We start from the raw sequence: 2,303 nt of genomic DNA on the forward strand, positions 1-2,303 counted from the left end.
ACCCACCGAGGCCGTGTCAGCCCAACGGCTCTGCTGAGCTCCCCCATGGGTGGCGACGCCTCCACATCTCGGTTTGCTTTTTCTTTTCTTTTCTTTTTTTTTTTTTTGGTATATTTCTTCAAGGTGGAAAATGTCTCCAAATCCACCTCTGCCCACAGGCTGTGGGGATAATACTCATTTTTCTAACCACTTCAAAAGCTCCCCGATAACGAGCTGCAGCCCACGTGTGCTCTCGCGCGCTGCTTGCTCGCCAGCGGAGAGGGAAGCAGTGGCCGATCGTGAAACGCAAACCCAGCGCGTTCTACCAAGGGCAGCGGCTCCCTCACGGGGGGCAAAGCCGGGATCCTGACCCTCCTGGGAGCCCCCGTCTTCATCGCTGCCCCAGAACGTGCCCTGGCTGAGCCCCAGCCTCCCTACCTGCTCACAGCCCGGTCGCTTCTACTTCGCAGGTGCCCCTTGAAATGTGAATTATTGCTTCTGTTTAATAAAGTAAATCCAACCCTGTCTCCTGGGGAGGGAAACAAGGAAGCCGGAGGGTGACGGCAGTTTCCCCCAAGCTCTCCAGATGACATTTTTTCCTTATTAATGCCCAATCTTGCAAAATACACTCTTAAAGAGAAATGCCTGGAGCCTGCCTCCATGGCCTCTGCTGCAGGACCCCTCTGCTCTTGGTGCAAGTCGTGGTGGGACCATAGCACTGAGCACGGTGGGGAATCGGCCTCGGGCTGCTCCTGGTCTCCTCCATGCTGGTAAACTTGGATTGACTTCTGGCGCGGTGATCCCTGATGGGAGACGTGTCAAGTGAGAACCCACCAGCGACCGTCTCGGCTTCCTTGGCTTCTGCAGGAAACTCTTCTTGGAGAACGTACGTTCCGAGACCACAGACCAGACACAAAAATTCACGTTCTTTGCCATAAATTGTTGTTTGGTTTTGCCTTGCCATTTGCAAGAGCGGCAGTTAAAATGGGTGGGCAATCGCTGTATGATCCCCTGGGTATTTCAGAACGGGTAGACATATTTAAACCCAAAAAGGAAAGCGAATTTCCTCGTGCTCCGTGGCTGAATTGAGGTTTGTGGGATTTTTAGACTTTCTCTCCCTCTGCGGGGCTGGGTGTGAAGGGGCTTCGGCCCCGTGGCTGCACCCGTGGGGACCTGCTGGCCCCACTACATTTTTGCTCATCCCGCTTGGAAATGCAACAAACGCCCTTAATGCCGGTGACGGACAGGGGCCGGCGCTCGCCAGGACAGGGCGTACGGTGGGACGGGGCTGTCACCCCCCAGGACGCCACCAGCCCTCCCCGGCGCCTGCCTGTGATCCCCAGGGTCAGGCGAAGGGCACTGGTGTGACCGCGCTCTGCCGGCATGTGACTGCGGCGTGACCCGGTGATGGCGCAACCCCGGCCCGTGCGGGATTCTCCCTTTAGGTTCACCCACGCTCTCGGCTGAAATATCTCTGCTTGGTTGTTATCTCTGGGGGACTGCATGTCCCTCGCCCCATCAAACATCCTGAGACTTGCCGGGCGCCTGCGGTGCAGTGGCAGAGGGTTGCCAACGGCTCAGCCGGTGCGTGGACGGGTGTTGCAAACCACTCCAAGGAGCTGCTCATCGTCCTGCGGGTCTGCTGGCATTGCACCCCCTCCCTGGCAGTCTCGGGGGCCACGGGAGCAGGAAGGAGCATGGCCAGCCCGTCCCGTCCCTCTTGCCTTGCCAACACCTCTGTCCCCAAAACCCCTCCAGGCTCTGGAGATGTCCGGGCAGGCGCTGGGTCTGTGCCCAAAGGCACCACCGAGTTGCCTCAGATGCTCGGTCCCCTCCTAAATTTGCTTTTTCATTTATCCCTTTTTTTCCCCCCTCATCCCAGGGCCATGGTCACCTCTGTGGACAATCCCCTGGACCCGCTGCAGAGTCTCTCCGCCTGTACCTCCCTGGCTGCTCCTGCAAGCACTGGACGGCAGCTCCTCCAGATCATCGGCTCCGCCGCATTGGCTTCGACCAGTCCCCAGCTCCGGCACCACCAGCAGCTCAGCACCAGGGCCCTGGATCACCGCAGCGGCACCCACGGCTCCCAGGCTTGGGTGCTTTCCCTTGCACCCACTGGGATGCACAGGGAAAACAAGGCAGCCATGATGGGAGAGATCCCGTGGCCGGTCCCTGCTCCTGGGTCAGGAGGCATCGCTCCGCCGGCGTCGGGGTTACAATGCCGGCATTGTGCCGCTCACCACACATGCGTGCCCACGCGGCTCCGCACGGCCAGGTGCTGTGCACCGGCCATGGGCATTCCTGGAGCGCCCTGGCGCCGGCGG

The 2,303-nt window shown here is 59.7% G+C and overlaps 1 protein-coding gene across 1 annotated transcript in view; it reads left to right on the forward strand.

Moving 5' to 3' along the window:
- Positions 1-1,209: 1,209 nt before the first annotated feature.
- Positions 1,210-2,303, forward strand: part of RUNX3 (runt related transcription factor 3) — a 65,937-nt gene continuing 64,843 nt past the window's right edge. The window contains exons 1-2 of the mRNA XM_009276290.2: positions 1,210-1,256; positions 1,862-2,069. Of these exons, the coding sequence (XP_009274565.1) occupies positions 1,210-1,256; positions 1,862-2,069 (255 nt within the window). The remainder of the gene's footprint in view (positions 1,257-1,861; positions 2,070-2,303) is intronic.

This window comes from Aptenodytes forsteri, unplaced genomic scaffold (genome assembly GCF_000699145.1).
Source record: "Aptenodytes forsteri isolate BGI_AS27 unplaced genomic scaffold, ASM69914v1 Scaffold321, whole genome shotgun sequence".
Lineage (NCBI taxonomy): Eukaryota > Metazoa > Chordata > Aves > Sphenisciformes > Spheniscidae > Aptenodytes > Aptenodytes forsteri.